At 45.8% G+C, this 25,422-nt stretch overlaps 1 protein-coding gene across 1 annotated transcript in view; it reads left to right on the top strand.

Annotated features, from left to right (window-relative positions):
• The window catches only part of bcam (basal cell adhesion molecule (Lutheran blood group)), a 50,362-nt gene that overhangs the window by 8,748 nt on the left and 16,192 nt on the right, over positions 1–25,422 (top strand). The window contains exon 2 of the mRNA XM_062398569.1: positions 25,236–25,363. Coding sequence (XP_062254553.1) covers positions 25,236–25,363 — 128 coding nt within the window. The remainder of the gene's footprint in view (positions 1–25,235; positions 25,364–25,422) is intronic.

Genomic DNA, 25,422 nt, shown 5'->3' with positions numbered 1-25,422 from the left:
CTGTGTATGCATGAGTATGAATATTGGCGTTGAGTGCTGGAGGCAGCGCTAGAGCCAAGTGAATTCCACTCAACAGTGTTCATCTCGAATCATAATGCGCCTCAGTTCTCTGGTGCTGCGGCCCTGGGACTCCTCACTGCTGCACTCATAGCTCCCAGTGTTTTAGGGAGGTCTCTTTGTCTCTCTGCACCTGAACAAGGCTACATTGTTAAGACATTCCTGTAGGCTGTTGGAATGCAGGTATTAATACTGGCCTGATTACACACACACACACACACACACACACACATACACAAACACACAGCCAAGAGGGAGACAGGGAGAGGGAAGGAAGGAGAAAGGAATGGAGAGGAGAGGAGGTGTAGAGTGAAGGGAGTGAAGGGAGTTGGGGCACAGTGAAAGGGAGAGCCTGACGGCCGGTGGTACTTGTTGATGTTTAAACCATGTGCACACATGGATGACTACATGCATGTGCAGGTATTCACGTGTGTGTGTATCTGCAATTCCGTGAGAAGAGGTGTCTGGGTTTTTTAAAGTGTGTACAGAGTGTGTATGTGTGTGTCTGGAATGCACACCCCTTTTAACTGAAGTAACATGCCAGAGTGTGCGCGTGCGTGCTTGTTTGTGCATGTGTGACAAAGGGGAGAGTTAGGGCTGGGTGTATGACAGGGCTTTGCTGTGTGTGTGGGCACCCGTCACTTGGAGCATACAGGGCTGCTAAGAGCATGTGAACGTTTCTGAAACCCCAATGTGAACTGGAATCCGGACTTAACAGAGGTTATAAATAGGTGTGTGTGTGTGTGTGTGCGCGTCCAGACCCACATTGATGGTGGTACCAGCTGGTGATGGGACAGCGGTGGATTTAAGAGGAGGAGAGCCCACCAGTGCACTAGAGGGCCTCACGTGGCTAGAAACACGTCCTCTTCGATTAGAGGATTAATAACATTTTTAATAAAGTTGACTATAAATGGGGAAATCAAGGTTTAATTAAAAAAGGGACAATACCTTAATTGTTTACTTTATTTCTCAAATTATTCTCCTGCCTCCTTCTCTCCGTTGAAAGTTGTCGCCTTTCCCGATGTGCCATGTGCCACATTGTGCCCCCATGGTTGTGGCCCCCAGTTGCCAGCTGGTGGCACATGATCCAGGCTGTCAGAGTCAGAGCCTGTTCTCCTTGGCAAGGAAGTAAGCAAGGTACAGCTCGCCAAAACTCTACCATCCACCACCCTGCACCCTTTTCTGTAGCCCCTCACCCAGGCACATGAACACACACCCTGCCTCGCTCCATCTGTTTGTGTGTGCCTGTGTGTGTGTGCGTCCGCTTGGCGTCAGTTGGTGTAACGGCTCAGGAGAGCATCAAAGCCAGGCCCACCATCGGCATGACAGGTCAATCAAAGTCAAAGCACACTAACACCAAGCTAATGCTAACCCTCAACTCATATAAGCTGCTTTCAGACGCGCACTGTAGTCTGCACATTCTCTTGAAGTTTTCCGGCTGGACTGAATGTGAGAACGTAAACTACCAGAGTCATTTGTTCTTTTCCAGGACTTTTCATTTCAGACCCCTCGTGAAAATGTCCAGAAAAAGAGAGGAGAGAGGGCACGTCGGACACAGACTGCAAAACACTAAACTAAAAACTAAATCTCTCAGGATGAAAAAGAGATGCCATACATGTAAATGATGCTGACAAAGATGTCAACTAGGAAACAAAGCAAGATTTGAGGGATTTTGGCAATAATGGTCGCTGCCTCCTGCACGCTCGATACCGGAGCCACCTCTCGCAGGGATGCTTTGTGAACACGTCTGAACCGGACAAACTCAGGAAAGTGTCTGAAAATGGCCTCAAACTTGACGAGCATTTTGAAGAGACATGGAACTTATGGTTACAGAGATACCGCCCCACACAATGGCACACTTGTCTTCGTGCGGCTGCCCACCTGTTCTCTCCTCCCACTCTTCAGCTGGATACAAGTATCTAGTAGCTTTTCTATTTCTTTCTTTCTCTCTTTGCCGTCTCCCATGGGCAAGGCGTAGCATATTTAGCGGGACAAAGGAAACGGTGGCAGGGACTGAGAAAGAGAAGAGACAGCTGGACGGTGATAGACACCAGATCATGTTGCATGTGTTAACTTACAACACCGTCTGCACCTCTTTCTCTCCGTGTTCTCATATCTTCCTTTGTCACCTCCCCCGTCTTTTGATTTGATTTTCACCTTCTTCCAGTTCCTCCTGTTTCTCAGATTCTCTCCCTCTCACTACTGCTATTACTGCCTCTACCAAATAGAGTTTTTGCTCAGGTGATTCGTCATGGCACATCCGTCACACATCCGTCACAGCTCGTCCTCTCTACTTCTTGTTTCTCTCTGACTGTTCCCGCTCCACTATGTGGTCGGAGCCCCTGCAGTGGATTATCAGTCAGTTGACTCACAGAGGGCAGCCAAAGCTTCCAGTGCAAACATGAGACAATGTCCAAATGATTGGCCGGTTGGCTTTAGACCGTGGAAACAAGCGCCCCTATCAGCCTGAGCCACACTCGGTTCACAGGTCTGCCCGTAAACCACATTACCCAGTAACACTGAAACACAGCAGCGCTTCTGTTTGTTTGAAGCAGCTGCCTTGTTGGGGCCGCACCGTCCAAAATGGAGAGAATTATCAGATATGTTTATGCAGAACCGTTATCACTTGTTTTCACACGAGGTTATTATGCATGTGGGTGGGAAGTGGAGTTTGCATTGCAGACACCACGTAAAAGCCAATAACGGTGTAAAACAGAGACCTGCACACAGTTCAGATGGTTATCTCAGGGGCTGGTGAGGTCATGTTGAGCTGTCATCTGTCTACCGAGTGTTGTTATAGCTCAATTTCTCACTTCCTGCAACTGCTCCACAGAGAAATGTCACTCAAGACACTTCCCTGCAGTAGCCCTGTGCTTTGTAAGCACAAAATGGTTGTGTTTTCTTATATGGCATCTTGAATCATGCAGCTTTTGTGGCACAGCAGATGTGTTACATGTGGCTAATTATTCACAAAATATTGTGGATGAAGCAACCAGTTGTTGTGATTTATGTCTCCAGAGGGCGGTGAGCATCTGGGTGCTCGTACACTGAATGTATATGATGCCTTTTTAATCAAGGGAACACACTGTACTCAATCTACTGGGAGATTTGGAGCCCATCTGCCCTCACTTGTGCACGACTGGAACCTAAAGCAAGAGTGTTACCTGCCACCTCAGCCTGCGGTTCCCAGCTCATTATGGAGATAGGACGCTGGCTTCCCTGCCTCCCAGCTCCCTGCCTCCCAGCTCCCTGCCTCCCAGCTCCCTCTCTGCTCGGGAGACGGAGACGTTGAAGTCATGGAATATTCTGTGGCACGACGGGTGATCGACAGCTTCCACATCGTCCTGTCCGTCAGCTTTCCATAACTTCTCTTCCACATTCCTCAGCTCACACTTCTTTAGTTCTTCTCACCTCTTCCAGAGTTTGACAGATCCCCCCCCTCCCCCCCTCCTTCCTGAGCCCTCCCTTCTTCCCCCACTCTCCCCCTTCCTGCCATATACCTGCATGGACAAGCTTCTGCCTGCCTCTGCAAATCCCTCTTAAACACCGTCTTAAACCTTCCCCACCATAAATGTCAAAACTTGCCTCAGGGTCCCGAGCCCAACCGCAGCCCATGTGTAATTTTAACGAAGCCATTACAAAAGCACACTATCACCAAGTGGTATTTGCTGACACACAGGGACAGAGGACATTATGGGAGTTAAACTCACATCTTTATTTGGAAATGTAAAGTGAATCTCTTACTCAAGCTCCAAGTTATCTCCTTCATTAAAAAACATATTTTTACAAATGGACTGAATCTTTCCAGTGCTCTTCCCATCTAACCTCGAAGCCCTTTTCACTAAGAGGCTACATTCATTCGATATATAGTGTTTCTTACTTTTGGGTTCAGTGTCTTTCCCATTGATGCATCCAAAAGCGGAAGAGCGGACGAAGCCAGGGATCAAACCACCGACATTTTGTCAGCCTGCTCTACTTCCTGAGCCGCAGCTGCCCACAGGCCTGTGATTTCATGTCAGGGAAATAATGAATGAATGATGCTGATGGGAGGTGAAGCTACACAGCAAAGCCGCCGCCGCCTTTGAGTTCGTCTGATTGAAAGAAGTTCAATAGTGTTGCGTCTGCTTTCATCTGGATCCCTCTCCATCCCCCACCCTGAGAATGAAAAGCTCCGGCAGACGTGTGATCACAGATTTCCATTAATATATGAGCTCCATTTCATTTAACCTCTTTAGTTTATTTTTATCAGCTTTTTTAAATTTCAGGGACATTGTCACCCCTTCTTATTTTACAGGCTAAATGGCTAAAAATGTGAAGAGCACTGGTTATGTTTTAATCTTTTAATCTTGCTCACACTGGTCTCCACCTCGCGACTCTCGGGCTGACCCCACCCTTCTGTCCTCACCTCTCTGCACTTCCCACCTCCCCCGGCTATGCATTCATTCATTCATTCATTCTCTCTCTCCTCCATTACCTCCACCTTCACATGTTTTTTAACATTTTCACATTATCACCAGATGCTTGGGGATGGAGGAGGTGGATGAGATGGTTCCAGGGTAGCGGAGGTGCTGATAGTTCAGCTTCAACACCCAAAAGACTTCCAGGAGCTTCCTCCTCTCTCTCTCCCTCTCTCACACACACACACACACACACACACACACACACACAGTGATATGCAAACAGCCAGCTCGGCTACCACATGATGTTTTATTTCCTCCATTATCCTAAACAACCAGCACTTCCAACGCCTACCATCACCATCTGCTCCGTTAAAACACCAACAGCAAGATCCGTCTACTTGAACTTTCAGGCTGAACGCTTAGTGAACAATACATAACTGCATTTTAACTATTATCATTATTATTATTGTTGTGAAAACTGGGGATACTTATCACCTTCATTTTACTTAGAGGTGCTGGTGTTTGCAATTGCACAAGTTGTGTTTAAAGTGTGTTGTGCTATTTAATTACATTGATTGATTTAATTGATTTCTAGAATAATATACTGCACAGGAGTTTAAGTGTCCAAGTCAACCACTGATGTTACTGGTTCTCTATTTTAGGAAAGTTATGATTCTGTAGTAAAAAACTTAAACAGTTAAAAGAATAGAACTAAGTAACTTATCATTGAGGCCGATCAAAAATATTTGACCAGGTTTTGATCGGCACGTGTCTCAAGCAGGATTCCAACAACAATTCAGCTCACACAGAGAACCTGAGGTATGCTATGGTCCATGTGACTTGTTATCATCAGAGGTGTGTGTGTGTGAGGCTCCGTGTGGACGTCAGTGTACCCGCATACACAAAAATACTGTAACTGCTATGACAGTTACCTAAAACATTTCCAGATTCTCAATTGATATCATAAATGTGCATTGGACTAGTTGAATAATGGATCAAACTAACTAGTAATGGAGCAGGAGAATCTTGAGTCAAGGGCAGCCACACTCTCCATCCTGTCTGCCTCTGTGGTATGCAGCAGCAGCAGCCTTGATTCAAATGATACAAGGACTTCTTGTCACACTCCTTTCCCATGATTCATTTTCCCTGTGATCTTGGTATGCTAGCGATTAGAAGTACCCCTTCATGCCGGTGTTGCGACACTGACTCAGTGTGCACCCCCCCCCCCCCCCCCTTTCTTATCAGTGTCCATCAGGCGTGTAATCTCTGCCTGGCAGGTTCCATCTTCATGTCGCCACTTGAGTTATTCTGACTTCATAAATCTATTGTTTCCCTGATACGGTATCTTGACTCGACATGTGATTTGTGTGTTTGCATAAGAATGGAGGCTCGGGGGGGGGGGGGGGGGGGGATTGTGTCCAAGGGTTCGTTCAAATGGACAAAAGAAACATTAAGTCTTCGACTTATTGTCATTTTTATTAGCTGTTACCATTTTAAGAATTATCGATATGAAAACATACAAAACTGTAGTATTTATGGCTAAAGGTGACATCATCCTTGTTTGCTCCAACCAACAGTTGAAAACCCCAAATATTGGAAAATCTGGAAACCGATTTTTGCTCTTTATCAAACTTGTTGTCATTGAAATTTATTTGAGTTGTTTTTTCCTTTCAACATTCAAATGAATAACTACTCGAGACAGCTGTAACCTCCCCTGAACTTGTTATTCTAATTGAGGTGCCTCTAGTGTTCTTAATGCCAAACCAGTCAAACCCTTTGTTTTCAGTGGTCAGTCAGCATCAGGAACCTATAGTGCAGGGGCCGTTATATGGAGGAAATGTCAGTGGGAAACACACACAATCCAAAAGTGTAAATTTGCTGTATTCACATGACGGTGAATGATTGGTCTGTTTATGTCTGTGTGTCTGAGGGCGATATGAAGCATAAGCCGTAGGGGTCACAGGCCCATCTGGATTGAGATGTCAGGCCATTAGCATTTCCCATCATTGTGCGACCTTGGGACTTTACAAGAGGAGAAAAAGAGTTGATGGTGCTTGAGTTGTCTGATGAAAAGCAGGACATGGACCCGTTGTGAGCCGAGGAATACGGATGAATGTGCTTTTGCCTCCACGGTTAGAGAAGTAGAGTAGCGGTTGTGTTTGTTGAAAACCTTTCTAGAGGATGTTACTCTGTCAAACCCCCGACCACTACCACACCACTTGTCTTTGTCTCTTTCTCCACCCATGACAACTTCCCACTGTTTGTGTCTGTTTTCCTTTCTACTCACCTGAACCCCCCCCCCCCCTCTCTCCTCCTACCACTCATCCACCTCAGCCCCTCAGTGTCTCCTGGAGGTGCACGTCCTCGCAGGTCGAGACTCGCGCCTTGTTTTGTCTCTTTCTCGAGTTTCACACATTCCAGATATTATCACCAGGATCCGGTTAGCTTAGCTGATAGCCATCTCCACAGGGCGGTCAATCATTTAGCAGACAATGACGGATGGTGCCCTCAGTGTCAGGTCTGATGCCCACAGATGATAGCTTGACCCCAGCAGGCGTGACCCTCGCTGGGTAATGTGTGTGAGTTGGACGCTGGTGAGATCATCTTCTCGCACAACTCTGTTCCCCTGTCAGTTACATTTTCGGTCTTTGCTTTGCAGAGTCACAAGACAAGTGTGTCTGGAATCTGTTTAAAATGAGATTGAATGTTGAATATTTAAATCCGAGGTTCATTTCCCTAATTATTTCATCTGTTATCTCCCACTTCTTTTCTAATCACATCATCAGCCAAGCTATGAATAATGATTTAATTTAACAAAGAATTAATGACTGTAGAACTGTACCAGGTAGCAGATTGGAAATTATATGAGCGCCGGAATAAAGCACCTCTGGCGAGGCTTGATGTGTAAATGAGACATTTCTGGTGTTTTAGTCCAGAGCAGCTTCGGTAAAAAAAAAAGAAAAAAAAAAGAATGAGAGCTTGGAAATGAAAAATATTCAAAGTTGACATTTCCTCCTGCTTCCTTCTGCCATTTTCATTTCCGAGCTCTTTCCCAAACAACATGCGTGTCATCAGGTAACCGTCGAACCAGCGGCGCTCGTTGTTTATTTCGGTGTATGTGCGTGTCTGTGTGTATCCCTCCACCTCTAATCCAGCCCTGGGTAGCCACTGTCCCCCGCAGGCTCAATGTCAGCTGCCTGACTTTGATGTCAAGCCACAATTTATTCCTCTGTCTCTTTGGACTCCCCCTGCCGTCCACATAATGTCAGGCAATCAATAATAATGTGACCTACCTATCTACCCCGCCTGCCCACTGCTTTAGTTATTCACCCCCCTGGACTGCACTGTTTCAATCCCTGACCTGCCCTCTGAAAAAACCCTCTCGTGCCCCATCCTTCCCACTTTCACCAATAATGCCTGTCTAGCTATGACAATAACCTCGAAGTCTGTTACCGTGGTTACATACACCCCCCCCCCCAAAGTAAAGACAAACCACTACTCCCCTTCTTTAAAAAAAAATCTGACTGTTCAGGGTTGAAGATGGATAGAGGGATGGATAAAGGAAGAGAACATGAGAAGAGAGAATGGACCAGCTATTTGTTCACGAATATGTTTAGCATTCCTCAACACCCCCCCATCCCACCCCCCTCCTTTAACACCCCACCCCACTGTATATCTGTGGAGGTAATAGGGAACGGGAGAAGACAGGTGTGCCATTATTGTGCAGATTAGTGAGGAATGCTGAAGGCTAACACAGATGGGAGTTGGCTAACTGGAATGTGTGTCTGCGCGCTCATATTCCCCCGAGTTTAAGTTAAAATATGAGCGCATAAGACGTGATCTGCATGCCAGTTGTGATGTGAGTGATCGCTCTGCCCATATGCTGAATGATATTTGAAATATGCACTCTGGGCGTGTAAATATGTGTGAGTGTGTATGTGTGTGTGTTAGTGTGTGTGTGCGTGCGAGCAGACCTCAGCATTTTCTCTGTCTCCTTGCCCTATACCCATGTATGGCCCAGCGTTGGCCCCGACGCTATCTCCCCGTCTCCAGCTTATCTGCCGGGCCTGTCTTGAAGTGTTGGTGCAGAAAATAGAAACCACTTTGGGGGAATGCATTCTCTTTTGTCCTCCCCTCCCTTGTGTTAAGTATGCACCCCGCATGCAACAACATACGACGAGACACACAAGATAATGCAGTGTGACACGGGCAATGATGTAGGAAGCTTTTAAGTCGATACCATGAGAGCATTTTTATCTTTTTATTAAAGCGTTATCTGCACGAGAATGCTGTTAGTTTGAGACAGAGATATTTCAGGGAGCAGTCTGCATACAGATGAGTGTGCAGCTACTGTATCCATATAGCTATTAATACATTGCAGTTAGCTGTGTCTGCACGCGGGTGTATATCCTTCTTTCAGCCTGCATCTATACAACACGCTTGTTTGTGTGTCTCTGCAGCCGCTCAGCAAGTCCTACAGCAGCCAGACATTCGGCCATGTGGTCCCTCTTCACTCTAATTAAACTCACAGTGGCTCCCAACTCCAGAAACTCTCGATGCCAGAGTGTGTGTCAGCGGCTGCCAAGACCTGTACATTTGTGTGTGTTAGTGTCAGAGAGCGAGAGAGAGGACAATCGAGGGGGAGAGGGAGCTCATAACCACATTTACCTCTTATTTCATCTCCGCCAAGACATCGGGCAGGAAGGGGTGCCAAAGCAGGAGATGAACAGTGGAGGGAAACAAATAGACATGTGGAAGAGGAGACAAACACGGATGTTAGAATAGAGGGCATGTTAAAACGGCTGCCTGATTGAGGGAAAAGGGGGAGTTTAGTGGATTTAGAAATCAAGGAGGCGAAAGAGGGGAATGCAGGAGAATAGTAATTAACTCTGAATTATTCTATCTCTGAGGGATCAGGGGGATTAATACGGGCTTAGGTTCGGATTCTGCACCTTTCGCTCAATTTCGGCGTATGAGTTGGGTTCCTGTATGTAAATGTGTGTTTGTGTGTTTCCTTGATGTGTGTGTGTGTGTGTGTGTGTGTGTGTGTGTTTGTGTGTGTGTGTGTGTGTGTGTGTGTGTGTGTGTGTGTGTGTGTGTGTGTGTGTGTCTTGCTGGTGTCCAGAAGGCTCCTTGTGTCTGTGCCAGTGGGCTTGTGACCATATCTGCCAGCCAGCCAGCGATTGTGTGTGTATTGAGGTGTGACTTAATAACCACCCCCCTCCCTACACACACACTGACACACACACACACACACACACACACACGCACAAACTAACACACACTTACTTAAGTTCATCCAAGCATTATAAGTTAATCCGCGATAATAGGCAAAAAGAAGGAGAGAGGGAGAGGGGTAGGTAGAGGAGAAGGAACAGGAGGTGGGAGGTAGAGCTTGTAGGTAACATTTGTGTGTGTGTTGTGTGACTGTGTGTCTGTTTGCTTGCCATTGGCAGGCAGGAGCCTACAGATTTAGAGCTGGACAGATGTTCTAAATCTCAGGCTTATACTCCGCTATGGGACATCGAGTGTTGATAGCCCAAGCAGGGGCGTATTGAAGAGATTGAAGAGCCAGACAGAAAATACTATCGTGTTCTTATTCAATGAATGAATCATTGTTGGAGTATGAGGAGGTGAGAGAGGTCAGTTGGAATCAGGTGGTCCAGCTGAGGTCCGAGAACAAAAAGTCAGGAGTGGGGGGGCTTTTGTTGTGAGGGCGGGTTTGCTTGGATAAAAGTCAAACATCCCGAGCACACATTGACTTCAGCTTTTAGCCACGGTCTCCCCCCCCCCCCCGCGTGTAGCTACCTCCCACTGAGTGTTGTCACTGTCAACACTGTGTGAGTCGGTTTGTCTAAGACGGGAGGGGAACCGGGACTAGAGGGCAGGTGCAGGGGGTAATTTAGTGATGGCTGAGGAGTGGAGGTAATCTTTACCCAGCCTGTCTGGAGGCGCTGACCCGTAGTGTACACACCCTCCAGATTACTCCCTGTCCTCTATCTCCATTTCTTTTTCACAGAGGCCATGTTTAAATTCAACGTTTCCACGCTCCTGTTAACTTATGTTTGAATATGCGTTCAGGAACACACCCACAAAGAGACGCGCTCCTTTCCCGGGCTTTCAATTCCACACTCTCGTGCCCTTTCCGCTCTCCTTCACTCTATCTGTATCTCCGGCAGTGTGTTTACTCCTTCCTCTCTATCCCTCTATCTGTCCCTCGCACACAGGGCTTTACCAGGCTGCTGAGCACGATGGCCTGCTTTAAAAAAAAAAATGGAGCAATGGATGGATATGGGATAATGGATGAGAAGCGAGGAAAGAAAGGGGGAATGAATCAACGCGTACTCCAGTGGCCTGTTATCTCATTACAGCGGTACCGGCTTGTCACGCCCGGCTGACTGGCCCCCTAAGGAGTGCCCTCGCCCCCTCATAAGACCCCTCTATACAGCCAGCGCTCTCGTATTTCAGCTCGGGCACAAAGAAGGGCAATTCTCTCTGGTTTCCGAGCTGTCCACACCAGATTTGTGTATCCTAGCTCAGCCAAGGCACACATTCAAACATACAACAGGGGCACAGAAGCCTTGTTAGTCGCTAGTTATGAAATGATGCTTGCCGATAATGGAGGCTAATGGGGAGAGTGGCTATCCATTTGTTCCACCATTTCCCCCCCATACCAGCCCTCTTGTCTCCATTTGGATAATAGAAGAGGGCTTCAAGAGGGAGCCGCTGTCAGCTCAAGTAGTGGAAATGGTGTTCCTCTCTCTCTCTGGCTTTTCTCCCTCTTCTGCCAAAAATGAAGGCTCATTAGAAGTGCAAGGAGGGCTGTTTCCAAATGAGATGGGCCGAGTGCTACTCTGCACATCTACAAACAGAGAGCGAGAGAGGGTGAGAGACAAGGAAGAGCAAGAGGAAAGGCTGTAAACGAGGATGCATCAGAGTGATAACGCAGACGGTGATTCTGCTTAAGTGAAGCAAAGAAATAAGAAAGAACACTGTCGCCACTTTTATTAATGCACCCGATAAAGGGAAATGTGGAGAAGGCAGAGTGTGCCCGGGCTCAATCTAAAATCCAATTTTGTTTGGAAATGAGCACTGGTGCCCAACATTTACTGGGGGAAATGGCCAAATCCCAGAAAGTGCCCTTTACTGTGATCACAGCCAACATCTGGTAGGAGTGAGACTGTCTGAGACCTTCGCTCTGTCCCCTGGTTGACCTCCACGGTCAATGATATTGCAATCAGACTCAAAAATGTATTCTAAACATGTATCCTGAGAAGATTTAGGTGAGAGCGAAAACCAAATCGGAGAGAAAAGAGGCATTTACAGATTAAGAAGGTTTTGGATGCACCAGGGTAACAATGTGGGAGCTATAGCGTCTTGGTGTTATTTGCCCACATCGCCTCGTGGTCCCTCCCTTTGTTTACCTCACTGTGTGTGTCTAACCCGAGCACCCAGGAAGAGGGCGGCCCTTTCCTCAGGCCAACAAAACACCTGGGTGCCACAAATCAGCACGACCCGATTGTGCAGGTGACAGAGGGCCCCGGAGTGTTTGAGGAATCGTGCTGTTGAGATACGAAGGCCAGGCAGGTGTGTTTGTGAATGTAACAGTAAACATACACTGTAAATAGGCGACTGTAAATAGGACATGAGACATTCATCCCGAGGCTCATCAGTATTAAAATACATGTGTTGGCGGGACGATCTATCAAGACCCACAGCCAGGCTCTCACTGTGTGTGTGTGTGTGTGTGTGTGTGTGTGTGTGTGTGTGTGTGTGTGTGTTTGTGTGTGTGTGTGTCTTTGGTAGTAGAGTCCAGAGCAGAAATCTGAGACCCCACATGTTGGCCTCCTTTCACCTTTTCCTCACCTTACAACTTATCTCAAATCTGATTTCCCCTCTAGAACAAAAAGTTTGTGAGTTTTTTTTTTTTTTTTTTAATCTAAATCAAACACCCCTTCAGTCAGAGTATACTGAAAAACCCCCACACACACAGATATACCAACAGTGTGCTGGACACAGGCCAATGGGGGGTTTTGTGTTTACAGTAAATGGGCATAAGCACTACCTTGTGCTGAGGTTTTATCAGACCAGTAGGAAATGACTTGCAGGATAAATTGATTCGAGGATGGAGGGAGAGGGGAAGCGAGAGAGACGACAGAGGCGGCAGCACTTTGTCCTAACCCTTTTAGCGAGATTAGCTGCAGTCTTAATGTCTCTCCCCTTATTTATACTCTGAGTCAGCCGTTCTCCTCGTCCTCCCTCTCTCCGCTCTCTGACAATCTGTCTTGACTGGAAACGACAGCGGTGTCGATACGTTTTCATTTTGAAAGACAAAATAATTAGCGGGAGAGAGAGTAGCGTGCACTGCTCGCAGCCGAGTCGGAGACAGTTTGCTTGTATTCCCTATTTCCTCAAGTCCAATGTGACAAAAATGGATAATGCCAGCTCTAGCCATAAGTCACCTCTGTAGAAGGATATCCATTGAGACAACAGCAGTGACCTTGTTCTGCACTGCTTTGGTTTGCTCTAATCCCTAACAACATGGAGCCATGTGAGTTTTGCCTTAGATAAAAGAAACAGGACATTGAATCCTGAGCCCAATCTCCCCCAGGCGACCATTTCGTTTTTATTAGTTTCTCTTTGTGTCACTGTAGATGTCAATGGTAACCCTGTTCACATTGCAAAGTGATGGACCATGGGTACTTTTAAGAAAATCCTTGAGGTGCTATCACTAAGAGCAATGGAGCATAATCTCCAATGTTTGACTCACTTAAAAATGTTCAATATCTTCATTCAAGATAGTTTGTCATCCACATTAGGCCTTTAAGAAAGCATTGAAGGATCTAGAGCTCTTATCCTCTGCAAATCAGCGAGACAATAACTTCAACAAGTAACCAGAACATTTCCATCAGCTGCTGCAGCTTTTTTTTTATCAAGCAATATCTGAAATTGTACCGCCACCCGGGCACAAGTGATATATTCAAAGGGAAGCTCCACTGACTTTTCAGATGCGTGAAAACAGTAATATGGTGTCTGCCCCGGCTCTGTGGGGAGCTTTGTCAATTCGGAGGTCCGCTTGGCCCGAAGAAAACACATTTGTTACAAAAAGCCTCTTTCAAACTGGAGGAATATATTTTTGTTGGATGCTCGGGGTTACAGTGTAGGTCGGGTTGGGGGGGGGGGGGGGGGGTGATACCAGGGGAGATATCTCAATCACTCAGACGTGTTAAATGACTACTAGAGACTAACACACAAAGGAACTGATTAAATCCTGTCACCACGAGTTTAGGGTCATTTGTTAGTGCTCGTAATGGGGAGATGGACGCTCATATTTTTAGCTTTATCTGTGAACGTCCATGTTTGTGTTTCATTCTGTATAGAAGGATGGACAAAACCTACTGAAGCTGCACTGTAAATATTTATATGAAAACTGGAAACACATGGGAGATCGGTTAGTCCTATTTCTTGTGTTATCCTTTATTGGGCTCTGATAGGAATTTAAGGTCTTTACTGCCTCACTCATCATTGAATGCTCCTCATTAGGATACCCCATTATGGAGCGCCGGCAACATTAGCGGCAACACATGCAAGCAGATTGCCTCTCCCAAACACTGCATATCATTCTGGCCCATTAAGGCGAGTCATTTACCTTGATAAATAGGTAGAGAGGGTGGGGAATAGAAAATATATACGGCAAATTCTCTCCTCCACTCGACTCATCTTTCTCATTTTCTTTTGCTCCAGTTTTCGCTGAGCTTCTGCTCTGTGCAAACTTTATTTTCTCCGGGTTAATGCCGCGCTCACGCTTGCATTAGCATCAATCCTCCCCTGCGTCTGCTCGTTCTCCTTCTCAACTTGTTCAAGTCCAAACTTTGTTCCGTGCTGCCTAACAGGATCCCAGGCAAACCCTCTTCATTCTCTTTGCCTGCCTATCCCCTCCATCGCTGCATACCCTCTCCTCCCGTTTCTAAATTTTAGATTTCGCCAGGGGGATGTTTCAAGGAAGGAGGGAACAGCGAGAGAAGACTGCGAGAGAGGGGGAAGCAAAGGACAGGGTGTGTTAATTGGAGTGCCTGAGGGGAGAGGGAGAAGAGGGAAAGGAGGCCCAGGTTCGGGGGCCCCCAAAACATTAAATATTAACACCTTTTCTCATCTCTGCCCCTTTAGTGACATCCACTGATTGGGTTTTCTCTCTTTCGTGGAGGACACACTCTCCCCTTCTCCCCCCTCCTCTCGCTCTTCTCTCTCTTGACCAAATTGAGTTCCTCCTGAAAATGAAGGGCTGCCAGGAGGAAACATACAGCAGTAATTGGTGGAGCCTCTCTGTTTTGTGCCCTTTGATTCAAAAAGTAATGCAATTCCACTTGATATTTTTATCAGATGTTTCATGTCATCCACTGCCCTGGCCTTGGCTATTTTTTCCTTTGTTGCCACCTCTGTATTGAAACCCAGATGTGAGCTCGAGCAGGAGCGCCTCATGTCTATTGTCATCCTCGCTCACTGTCAATGCAGCCACATATAATGGCACCAGATTGTGTCAGCTAAAAGATATTAGTTTTACAAATGGCCCAGATTTTCTGTGTGAGTGATGGGTGCAATTTTACTCACTAACTCTAATGGGCTGGGACACTCAAAGGATCCTTAGGTTCATCAGTAAGACATTATATCAAAGCTACTTTTGCACAAATACGCTCACATTACTAAAACTCACCAGACTCATGTATTCATCCATCTATTTATAAATCTATTTACGCGACGTCTGAGCTTTATTAAATTTATTTATTTTTCAAACCTGCTTTTTGCAGAATGGAGACTGCAATGTCAGCTGCAGGGATTTAGATTCTTCGCACGCCCTCCGTCTCGCTTTGTCTTTGTTTTCCTTTTTTGTTTGTTGTCCTCCTCGCTCCAACCATCCGTCCTTGTCCTCGTTTTTCTCCTCCTGACTCACTGGCTCATGCACGAAGAGGACAAACACACCCACTCCCTTCGCAGCAACAACCCACCCACCCACACAAACACCCTCAGTGACCACACAGCTCCGAGCTCCCCTGTTTGAATGGGGTTGACTTCTCACCCTGTTGCCGGGACCACAGCAGCGGCGAGGGGGAATCTCCCGGCACACAAAGGAGTGTGTGAGGGGCCGACCTTGTAGCCCACTTCACACTGTTTGTCTGGAGCCTTTAAACTGCCATGAGATGACACAACACACACACACCAGTACATCTGAGATTTATCCGCCGCAACTGCACACACTGGGATGTTACTTCTCTGCCCTCCACTCTAACACGACACACTCTTTCAAACACAAAGAAGCGCACACACACACACACACGGAGCCTGGCCGGCAGACATCATTTGCAGAGTCACTGAACTCTGCATTTTATTACATCGAGTTGCATGGACAGATGCTCATATTAATGGGTTCAAGGAAGTGCAGAAGACTGATGCGTACCCAGACTAATTGCTAACAGCCTTAAGTTTGACTCAGCTCTATTACATCAACGTTAAGTCCCTGGGAACATCAGAACTCGGCTCAACCCGTGTCCTTGTTCCCTCCCGACCGACAACTGTCCTCTGTCTCTCCTTACGTGTTTTAAACAAAGTTCTACTTCTGAATCCAAATTAGGTTAAACGCGCTTCAAGTGCTAATCGTGTCGGCTTCCTTCAAGGCTGTAGCTGTACACACAAGGCAAGATAGAAGGATCATATTTCAAGCGAGAAGGCCGATGTCAGAACCATAAAATTGGAGCCTGATGGTAAAAAGACAAATTAAGGTGGTGCTGAGGATTTAGAGGCCTGAGAACAGAATAATAACAGCTTACAAGATTCTTATCTAACATCTAATAAAATCTCTTTCCCCATCACTGTCTGTCATTGGCCACATGTCCTCTCTCTTGTCCACAACAGACACACAGGAGCTGGTGGTTTTAGTGTCCATAAATAAACAAAGTGGTTAAACAGTCTGCTCTGCTCAGTCTCAGATGACCTCTACATCAGTGTGTGTGTGTGTATGTGTGTGTGTGTGTGAGAGTGTTGCCGCAGGGTTCCAGGTGTTTATTCTACCTCCACTCAGGTGGTACATCCGTACAGGCCCAGACGTGAAGATAGACAGGCCTCTCCATATCCTGTAATTGTGGTGCAGGAGCTTCGCATGTGGCATCTGCACATCCGGGATCGGGCCTATCTTTACCCCTAATCAAAGCCCCCCCACACACACACTCACACACACACTGCCTCTCTTACAGATATCACACATAATCCTCATAAAGCACACCCGGCATTTATCACAGCACAGGCGCCACGTTTTACCAAACAATGAAATATGATCACCGCAGACGTTATTGTGTTTGACTCCAATCAGAGGCCCAGATACCATCTAGAGCTCGGCTATTGACTTGAAATTAAAGCTGCAGGAGCTTTTGACTGGAGTCTGAAAAGTCGTAGATGATTTACAGGCATCTTCCCCGAGTCTTTCATCGCTGTGATTGGTATTCTAGAGAGATGTTGCCCTCGATATCGGCCTAATACTCTGTAAAAGAAAAAACTTTTCAAGGTTTTCTTGTGAGCTTTTTTACAATAAACTTTTCTTTTTTTTTTTTTACTGTTTGTTGATTAAGAATTGGTGAAAACGTACAGGAAGTCGTCTGGGGAATGGCTCATCGGGGAATCGCGTGACGCCAATAGGAAGGCACTTGAAATACTTTACGCCCCTTGTCATGGAACATAAGCAAAACATGTCACTATAGTAAATACAAAAGGGCCATACACAGAGCAAACAGCGGCCAGTGTTCAGGCACAACCACGCATGTGTGTGGGAAGGTCAACCAGGAATCTTTCTGTGGTTATTCACACTGGTTTACACATTTTCTGAAGAATGAGTCATAACTGAATCAGCTTCTGCAATGGTAATTAGTATCTGTTGCATTTCTCAGGATATATTGAATTATTAGTTGTATTAATGTAGTGTATATGAAAAGCTCTTCATGTATGATACAGCATCAGCCAGAGTCATGTAGCAGTTCATGGTCTTTTAAACAGGACAGTTTTAAGTATTAATTAATGTTTTAAAACCAATTGTAAGATGAGATATGCATTTCCTTTTTTGTTTTCCTTATTTGAATCCACGTCTTCTCCTTCTGGACACTTTTCTATATGAAAAACCACTTCATGACAATAGTTGCACATCACAGTGGTTTCGAATCTGCGTCATGCCTTCCTCAAAAAGGTCAAATCCTAGACACTTGGCTCTGACGGACTTTGCAGAACTTATTCTGCTGTGCATGGCTCTAACGATTGATTTAACATTAGTGGAAGTTTCCATCGAGACAGTGAGTGTGTTCCTGTTTTTTTCTTTGTGTCTTAAGTTGTGTGTTTCCCTGGTTGCCACTGGTTTTACTTCTACAACTGTTTGGTTGTTCTGCTCGGTTGGGAAACTTCCTCTCTGTGGCCTTGTCTGTCATCCCTGTCGTTGTGTGTGTCTGTCTCACTCTCTCCCTTGCCCTCTCTAAGTGGCAATCGTTATTGGCGTGTGTGAGTGTGAGTGAGTTGCAGCAGCTGCTCTTTTCAGCACTGCACCTGTTCTTGTCTCATCAGTCAGGCACTGACGGACTTCAGGCCTTACATGGACCCACCCTGACACTGATGGTATGACCTAGCCCGCCACTGGCCACCCCCTCACACCCTAGGACACACACACACACACACACACACACATATTTTCAAACGAGTGAGTTGTAACAGATGACACATCCTCTTGCCATACCAGAATCTTACAGACAGACTTTATTATGTCTGAGATTTTCACGAAAACAAAATCATATTTTAACACAACAAACACCCACAAGTTTTTTGTGTTTGTTTTTGCACCTTACATCTGGTCCCCCTGGGTCATTTTCATAGACACAACAAGTTGGTCAGTTTCTCAAAATGTGCAGGCAGACTAATGTGAGCACTGGACGACCTGTAAATCAGAGATTTGAGTCAGACGCAGTCTGGAACATTGGCGGGTTCATAATCAGTGTGAGGGGGCTGAGGGCACTCGGCCACGCCTCGCTGCCACAACTGTACTCACATGTGCAAAGACCCCCTGGCTCAGGATTAGGAGAAGTCATTACATCATGTGGTGGGAGGGAAGCCACAGCTGTACATGAACTATAGACACCTCTGTTGCTGGAGTTGATTCATCTATTGATACGAATACAATGACATTCTTTAATACTGCATCAGGCGTTTGTCCACTCTTTAGATTCATGCATTCCCTTTGTGATAGAAAGTGAAAATGGCTGTGAGCAGAGGATTCACTATTACTGAAAAGCAGAAGATTAGTGGAAGCACATTAACCTGTTGTTGGACACCCACCAGCAGAATCAGAAACTTAGTAGGAGAGGGCTTTACATACTTTTTGCATAGTTCTGAAACATATACTCGAATTATATGAAATATTTACATTATTTACTGATCTGATGATTATTCTCTTGATACAGCAATTATATGTGAAAAATATATGGAAAATGTGCATAAACATTTCCAGATTTTATATTATCAAGCCCAAAATGTAGAATTCAATTTGCATGTCTTGCCAAAGCAGCAGCACCTAAAAATTGTCAATTTAATATAAAACCATAAAACCAATCTCACATCTTTTGACCATCAAAATGTTTTTTAAAGCTATGCACTTAGTCTACATTCAATTCTAATTCGAGGATTAAGTTAGCTTCAGATGCTGTCATTGTAGAATAAAACAGAAGAAACCACAAAAATGACATTGAGATATAATATTTAACATTTTATACAAAGCTGTGGTCAGTGGAAAGTGATGAATGAAAAGTGGAAGTTCATTTTCCTTTTTTTTTTTTTTTAAATGACCGCAGTCCTCGTGACATTGAGGCTGTGTCTTCTGCCGCAGGACACTGTTTGCTTTGCCAACAGTCAAACACACTAATCCTGTTAGAGGCCAGGGATGTGTTTGGACCACACACACATATACAGGTACACACACACACACACACAGACTCACAGTGGCATTCCTCATCCAGCGGGTACCGCATTGCACTTCTCTTTCAGCTCCACCCGCCTCATGGAGCAAGTCGTCCGTGCGCTCCTCGTCACAGTCTTGGATCTGGTGCGGATCCTTGATGCTCTGTGTCTTTGACTCTTTCCTGACTGTAATCTAACACTGTTTGGGTTAGCAGGGAGACATGCAGGTAGCAGGGATCAGGGGCCCATGGTGGCTTCATAAAGACACTCTAGTTGGACATGCACATCAACACATCATCTTTTGTTTCCCCTTCTTCCTCTTCCTCCCAGTTTGAGGCTTTCTTTGTGCCTTTCTCCCACCATCTTTTTTTCAACCACACGTGTGCAGACGAGCTGGTTTCAACGCCGGGTATTTAAAGATGCTCTTTGAGAATGGGGAATAAAAAGAGGGAGGGAGAAAGAGATAGAGGGGGGGGCGGCTCTGGGTTTGATGTCCAGAATACGGCAGTAGGTGAGCGGAGAACAACAGAGGGAAGGAGAAGAGGACAGGAAAGAGAGAGAGACGTCAGAGGATCCAGCTGGTTCCTTTCATAATGAGTGGCACCTGCTTGTGTGTGTGTGTCTTTTGTGTGTGTGTGTGTGTGTGTGTGTGTGTGTGTGTGTGTGTGTGAAGGATATGGACAAGCAGGGGGAGAGGACTCAAAGAAAGCGGCCGGAGCTGAGGCACACAGAGAGTATTAAAGATGGTTTCACATTAACTTTTCAGTAGATGTGGGTGTCTCCCTCCGCCGCGCTGCTTTGACTGCACTTGGATCTTTTCCCTCTCATTTTTTTCACACACTGTACTTAACTGTGGCTTTGTGGGGTGGTTCACCCTCTCATAAATATCACATGCATTATAGATATACTGTATGTGTGTGTGTGTGTGTATATGTGTGTGTGTTTATACAGGTCACAGTCTGACCGTCTCGTTCCCATCTGTCTTTCCCAGTCACGCACCCATCACACTCCACCTCACACACACTTTCCCTCTCTTTGGCTAAATCCGATTAGCCGGCCTGCGTCAGCTAACGAGACCCCCATGTAGCTGCCCCCCACCACTCTCTTTCTTTGTCTGTCTGTCACACACACACACAGACACACACACGTGCACACACTGAAAGCTAACAGACTGTGCCTCTAACTGCACAAACACACACTCCCTGCTCTGGGCTCGGATTGGACAGAAGAACTCCCTAATTATGTTTTAATTGCCTGTCTCTGTCCGTCCAGCTGCCCTGTGTGTAAAACAAAGAGCAGCGGCCTGATTGATCACTCGGGTCCAAAACATTTTGTGAAGGACAGCGAGAAGATGGAAAGACAGAAAAGGGATGAGAGAGGAGAGGAGAGACGAGACAGGCAGAAAATCAAATGAGGGATGGGGAGGAGGAGGAAGAGGAGGCGCAAAGCAAAGAGGAAAATATTTATTTCAATCTATCGTTGCCTTCACCTCCTCTTTACACCAGTTAGAAGACTGAATAACGAAGTGCCAGTTAGATACCAGGTCTAGAGACGAGACCACTAAACCATTCACACATCCTCAGACCATCATGACTGATATGCCTGTGACTACCACTACCTCATAAAAGATTCATGTCTAAGGAAATGTTCAGCAGTTTTATTTATATTCCATTATGTCAAAACACGCCGATGTTTCAATTTTTACACAGGAAACTTTTGACCCAGCTAAAAAGTTCCCAGACAGCGGATGAAGCACTTGTTGACACATGAATAATAATGGCTTCATCAGCTGCACCGAGTTTATTCATATTTCAGTTTTTCATGTGACAAGACCAAGGTTCCCTCATTCCCCCTCCCCCCCCCCCCCCCACCTCCCAGTTCAAGGGAGGGTTGCATCTTCTTGCTCCAGTCCCATGCCCCACGACTGTGAGGGTCCGTGTCGTTCCACACATGCCTCACCTGATCCTGATGTATGTGCAGTCAACGTGCACAGTCAGCGGGGTCACAAATCTCGTCTTGACCGTTCATGATGCATTGTGGGTAGGAAAACTATCAGTAAATATTTGGTCAGCTCTACAAAACGGCCATCTCACCTTGTAGTGGACTCGAAAGTAGGTTGTGAGTGATTTCGGACTCTCTAGCCGCTGCAGTGTTACAGTGAGCCCGACCGTTTCAGCGCGTTAGCATGCTCATTCGCTAATTAGCACTTAACTCGACTGAGACTTGGAGGCGTGTCCTCGTCCTCCTGACACTTTTGCTCAGGCGAGTGTGAAAGCCACTTTTTTTTTTATTCATTTTGAAATCCCCAAAGAACAGTATCCCCCCCCTCCTCCCCCCTAAAACATGCTCTTTTATGTCTCTCTCTTTTTGTGACTTGTTTTCATGCACCATTAATAACGTATATGAGTATATAATGGGGTGATTTAAAAGACAAAAGTGGGAGCAGCAGCTACTTGGTTTAATTTATTGTAGAAAGTTTGGCTCATCAAAATCTGCACTGATACACAAGTTTGAAAAAAATAAAGTTCCCTGAGACTATTAACACGGCCATAATAACCACTCATGTATTAGCTCCTCTGATGAGATTCCACCACAACCAGTTTACTCCGGAGATTTTAGGGATTGAAGAGTTTTGTGTGTTTTTCAAAAGCCCAAATAACTCAAGTAACCAGGTTAAGAGTCGGGCTCTGCATGTGCCAGCGAGTCACTTGATTTAATGTGGTATGTGTGTTTGTGGGTGTGTATTTTTCCCATGCACCACTTAGCGGGACCCTTAAATCCTGAGTGCTGCCTAAAAGCACAGCGCTCGGTTTACTCACACATTCTTGTGCGTTTGCTCGTCTGGCTTCGCTGTTTGTGTTGGCGCCGAAACAGAGGAGGATTTTTTTCTCTTGGGCCGCATCCCTCTCACTAACTCAAGAACATGAGACTGGGTTTGTAAAAACTAATGTTGGTTCACTCCGGAGCTTCTGAGCAGGAAGGACATAATATTTAATCAGGGCGGGATGCGGTGCTGGGAAGGGATGGAGATAGCACCCAAAAAAAAAAAAAAAGAGATAGACTATAGAGAGGCGGCATAAAAATAGAATCGAGGGAAGTGGAAACAGTGTATGAAGAGGAAGTGTATAAATTAAAGAGCAGACAGAGACATGGGATCTTTTATCAAATGTCAACGCTTGACTGACCCCTGACCTCCATGTGGTCCGTGGGTCGTGGTGAATCACCGCATCCGCCCCTGAAGGAATGTCTCCCGCTAACACACAAACACACAAACACACAAACACACAAAAACACACGCTAAACGAAGCAACCGCAGTTTGTGTTTTTGACAGCCCTTCCTATTACCTCCTCTCGACTCCCTCCCTCTCTCTCTCTCTCTCTCTCTCTCTCTCTCTCTCCCTCCTCATCCTCGGCTCCCTCTCTTCCTCAGCAGGGTGATAACAAGGTTGCCGTCCCTCAGCTCCTCTCATCTCGCTTTAGACATCTTGAGCAAACGCACTTTCATCTCTCCCGCCCCTGTTATTAAAAAACAGCCTGTCAAGCAACTGGGAGTCCCAGAAGCCGGGCCTCCTCATGCTCTTGGCAGTTTCTCGCAAGAAAATAAATTATTCACGTGTAGATTTTGTTTGTCCAGAAATAGATGATTAATTTATGTTACCATACAGGATGCGGAGCTGCAGCTCGTTCTTTAGCAACTTGGATCTGATCGGGATAGTATGAATATTAATTTGAGGGTAAATCTCTGGATTTTTAAGGATATTTGAATTACTCTGCATCGTGCTTTCTGTATAGAAGTATTTTGGCTGTTTACTCGAAGTTTCACTTATTTACTCTGTATTAATACATATTTTTATTTTGTTTTCTCTGATAAACTTCTGAATATGGCTCCACTCCTTCGTTCATCATTTCTTTAAAGCACATCACGGGCAGGCATGTGTCTTTATCAAGGTGGACAGACGATGATTGATGCCTTCCACGTTGATGACTTGATTTAGTTGAAATGATCCGTCAGTTGAACCTCAAACACCGTCGTCCTTCCTCTGCTGTTGTCCTTCCTTTCCATTTATCAGAGCCTCACACTCACAACAGTGAACTCCCTTGTATTCATACATTACTGTACGTTACACGATTTATGACACCGTATGTGCTACAGTGATTTCATTAGCGGAAAGGGAGCTGCATCCTGTCATCCAGTTCTCCATCCTTCCCCCCCTCACTTCCCTCCTCTCTCCCCGCCCCTCCCCTCATAATGCAGTAACCTACTCGCCTCCTTGTTTCTTTCGATGCAAGTCGTTCAGAGAGTTTGGAGAAAAACTCTTCTAGCCACAGAAACCAGTTTGAACTCATCCTCTGGTCTCGCTCTCTTCTCTCCCATTGAGATCCAGGACACCTAGTGCATCCTAATGTCTCTATTCAATGGAGAACACTGAGAGTGCTAATCACGATGGCCTTTTAGCTTCCCTCAGGATCTCTTCATGGGTGAAGGGTAGTTGTAACCTGCTGGAGTCTTTTTGGATTCACAGCCATCACAAACATTAACGTCAAGCATTGACTAAAAAAAACATGTGAAAACGTCTGTAGGATCTCCCGACACGTCTCCTGCAGCAGAATCCACTGGTCATTGATCTAAATGTCATTTATTTGTTGCTTATTTGCTTCAGTCAGCACTTTAAAGAAATGCATTGACAGTAGCACAAGATGAAACTTGTGTATGTTGCTCTCTTCTGACTCTACTCAACAAAATGCTGCAGGACTGGAAGTTGTGGAGGTTTCGGTGCAGCTCTACTCCTGTGCCTCGACTTTCTGTTGACATTGATATTGTTGTAATTGCCGTCAATCCAATCTGATCGAATTCAAGCGTTTTTTATATTTGGGATTATGCACATTTTCCAGTAAAGATAATATTCATTTTTCCTGTGGAGGATTTGTGTGTTTCTGTGTCAAGAGCAAGGTGCAGTTAAAAGCCTGTGTGTGTGTGTGTGTGTCTGTGTGTGGTCAGTCCCTCTGGCATCGCCCTGCAGTTGTCATCTCCGGAGCCTCACAACATGTCTACTGTATTACTTGTGTGTGTGTGTGTGTGTGTGTGTGTACATGTGTTTACAGCACTCTGCCTAAAAGCGTGGGGTAATCACAGACCCCAGCCTCTTGCTGCTAGTGTGTGTGATGTGTGCACACGACAAGTGACGAGTGCAGCCTGCCCGAGGCGCTGCAGGGGAAGGCGTGCTCCGGCGCTGATAAAGTCCCTCATGGTCACCGCGCGGCTGCTCCCGCTTCTCGTAACAGTGTTTGAACGCCCCGACGCCCTGCGGGTATTAAACATGCACACTGGCGTTCAGTGGAGACAGGTTGTAGACATTGTGACTTCATTATTTGTCTTTTCCTTCCCGTCTCTGTGTCTCCTCATTTCCTCCCGACATCACGATATTGAACATCCCCGTGCGTGTCGTGCTGGACTTGTCTAATAAAAGTCGACTCGAAGATGTTACTGGAAGTCATAAGGTTTTGAAATGAAACAGGGATTCAGTTAGGTTCTTTATCTTGTGCTGCCACTGCAAATTATATCCAAACACCGGATGGTACTTAGCCACAGGTTTTTAATTTCCTTAATCCAATACAACCTGCTATTGGTGCATTTTGTCAAAAGCTTTTACCTGACTGAATGGAGGAAAGAAGAATTGCGTGATTGAGGATTTGAAAAGTGACCTGACTACAAATTTTAAATTTATATCATTTACTCTAATCGGACTTTTTGACAAATCCCCCTGGTCCTTAATCACATTTATTCTCTGTGTTTCTCTCCAGTTTCCTGTGCGGCCTTGACCGTGAACGTTACACCTAAGGTGGAAGTGCTGAAAGGAGAGACCGTCAAACTGCCCTGCACGTTCACTGGCGCACCGGCATCAGCCAACACTATCGTCGATTGGTACATGGTAAGTAACGTCAGAGTATTCATTTTAGATCAAATAAATTCTTATCCAAGTGAAGAAAA

Source organism: Platichthys flesus, chromosome 11 (genome assembly GCF_949316205.1).
Source record: "Platichthys flesus chromosome 11, fPlaFle2.1, whole genome shotgun sequence".
Lineage (NCBI taxonomy): Eukaryota > Metazoa > Chordata > Actinopteri > Pleuronectiformes > Pleuronectidae > Platichthys > Platichthys flesus.
The sequence above is the reverse complement of the archived record's forward strand: the minus strand, read 5'-3'. Positions and strand labels throughout refer to the sequence as shown.